This window comes from Pelophylax lessonae, assembly GCF_965119305.1.
Source record: "Pelophylax lessonae genome assembly, chromosome: 1".
Classification (NCBI taxonomy): domain Eukaryota; kingdom Metazoa; phylum Chordata; class Amphibia; order Anura; family Ranidae; genus Pelophylax; species Pelophylax lessonae.
In genome coordinates, this window is record NC_138768.1 from 267776814 (window position 1) to 267779497 (window position 2684).

Sequence of the window (2684 nt, forward strand, 5' to 3'; positions counted from 1 at the left end):
TTTCCGTACCCACTGTAAATGCTGGATTTCAGACTGTAGAAAATGTAACAATGCAAAGTGCAATATTCAAAGTGCAGTAATCCATAACAAATAATAGTAAAAATGATATTACCATTCAGAACTAATGAACCACTGTTCATTATTTTATATTTTATTGTTTCATTATTTTATATTTTATGCCACCGCATATTATGGCAATACACTATGCAGGATGTTACAGAGCATTTAAAACCAGTGACATCAAGTCTTCCAGGTACAGGAGCTTAAATCATAATATTGCTTTCATAGACTCTTTAGGCCTAGATTCACACTCTGTGTTGGGCTTACATGGTAAAATTTGGTGCATTGCATTGCATGTTACCGCAACATGCACCAACATGCAAATTTAGGTGTGTTACAGTTTACAGTGGCATTCATTTTAAAATGTCATTAGTGGTTAGTACTCATATTGTAGCATAGGTTCCTTGGCTTGCTTTCAGTGCTCTGGTTTCTTCCTAAAAACATAAGCTACAAACATCAAGCTACAAAAGTTAACAAGTTTGTGTATGAACACACATATTAAATTGAAAGTGTATATCAAGCAGCTAAAATCTTTTTTGTTAAGTTTTGGATAGCTTGGGAGAGGATTAGTTTCCCTGTCTGATTTTTAGGGATATCCAGGTCTCTGCTAAAGAGAATTCTCCAACCTACTGTCCTACTGAAAACACTATCACCAGACAGGAAGTGAGGGAAAATCAGCAACAGGGACACAGACAGAAAAACAATTCTGACAGGGTTTCTAGCCTTCCTCTATGAAACTAAAGAAAAAACATTTTATTTCTGCTGTATTGCTATTGGAGAGTTGTCATCATTTACTGCCTGGTAAAATGTGGTAAGTAGGATAATGCATAAGGAAATATAGGGGAAAATATCCCACACAGTAGTAAGAATCCAACAGGGGTTCTAATTCTTCCCCCACTTTATCCCAAACTAAGAAAAAAGTTTTGTCTGCACATACACTTTAAGCTCCACCAATGACTTCAACTGATGTAAATGGCTTTATGTACTTTATAAAGTATCATGTGGTATATTATATTTCTGCAGTATAATTACAGGAAATAAATTGGCATCTATGGCTACAATACCCCCATCCCCATCCCTGCACTTTGCACTTAAACAGAGATCCTTATTTTCCACATTTGGTGGAAAACGACTTAAATTGTTTTGTATGTAGTTATAAATTTGATAATAAAATACTTTACACTTTCTCGGGATAAGAAAACCCCATGTTTGTTTCTAAGTAAACCAGTCATGTTATCTATATCTGGAAGCTGTCAGCGACTTTCTAATAGAACCCTTATATTAAAGCTTAATCTATGCAGAGTTCATATCCATATACCTTTTTCAGACAGTGATATAGATGTCCCTTAATGCGCTTTAGACAGTGGAATTCCATTTTGTGGAAGAGGTGCCACAGTCCGCTTTACAATTTTTTTCCCCCAGTTCCCATTGCTGTGCAAATGATTGGGTGACTCTTCGATCTTCAGTACATGTTTGGTGTTCTGCGTCCCAATTGTTTGGGACATAGGATCAGAGTCTGCTCTTGCTCCAAGACTAGACACAAGAGCATTTTTAGCTGCAATGGTGGTCATAGCCCTTAGAAGTACTTGATTCCTGCTTGGACCTGACTGAGGAACAAGTGATGGCACAGACCTTGCCTTCATTTGTCCATCTAGTTTCACTGGTGTCTGTGCTGCTTGGCCTTCTTTGCGACTTACTTTTTTAAAGACACTTTTCCATTCTGGCCGTTTCTCAGATGCTGGTGAAGATTCAAGATCCTTAGAAGGGCAGTGATGGCAGCAAACTTTCACCTCTTTATGCAATGCTTGCAGTTCCTGTGTAAGCTCTGTTTTTAAGGACTCGAAAGAAGACTTCATTTCCAAGCGGAGTACATTAAGCTCAAGATGGAACTGACTCTCAAGCTCAGAAGCAAAACAGGATGGGCTGGAACAATTGCAAAATTTGCTGCCTTCTTGTGATCTATTACGTTTTCCTCCCTCCACAGGAGTTTTGGAAGCCAGATGTCCATAAGACACCTTGTCTACCAGTTCTATCATTTGGTTCCGTGGGCTGTGTTCCCTGATTTGTGCGCGAATCTGTCCCCTGAGTTGTGCCAGTCGTGGATGACTTGTACCTTTGTTATAAATTCCATTCTTTATTGTTTTTTCATCATCCGGCTTGCCAGATTGTGGTGTTTTTTTCTCTTGGTCTATATCATTTGTGGTTGCATTGCTCCCGGCGCTCTGGGGGGAGATGGATGGACTCTCACTCTGTGACCCCTCTGAGATTGTGTAGAGTAACCCAAAAGTGCTGTGCGTAGTCATCCTTTCAAAGAGACAGAGCTAAGTCTGTTAGTATCTGAATCTCACACACCAAGCCATGAATCTCCAGGGGGAATTAGTCACAGCTACTGTGGCAACTAACAAGCACGTTACCAAATTCAAGAACAGGAGACATCCCTAGAGAGCCTGTGATTACTTGTTGTTCTATGCAGGCCCTATAGTGCAGAAAGTACACAGCTATCAAGGCAAGCATTATTTTATAGCATTATATCATATGGATGTAAATTAGCAGTGGTGTACAATACATTTAAAGGATACATGAGGAATGTCAAATTTACCCAAAATATCTTTGAATGAGCTTCT

The 2684-nt window shown here is 39.0% G+C and overlaps 1 protein-coding gene across 1 annotated transcript; it reads right to left on the bottom strand.

Annotated features, from left to right (window-relative positions):
• Positions 1 to 1406: 1406 nt before the first annotated feature.
• Positions 1407 to 2363, bottom strand: LOC309544893 (uncharacterized protein; the record flags this gene model as incomplete). The annotated part of the gene is made up of 1 exon (XM_082243898.1): positions 1407 to 2363. The coding sequence occupies one exon, from the start codon at positions 2361 to 2363 to the stop codon at positions 1407 to 1409; it is 957 nt and encodes a 318-aa protein (XP_082100024.1).
• Positions 2364 to 2684: the final 321 nt, after the last annotated feature.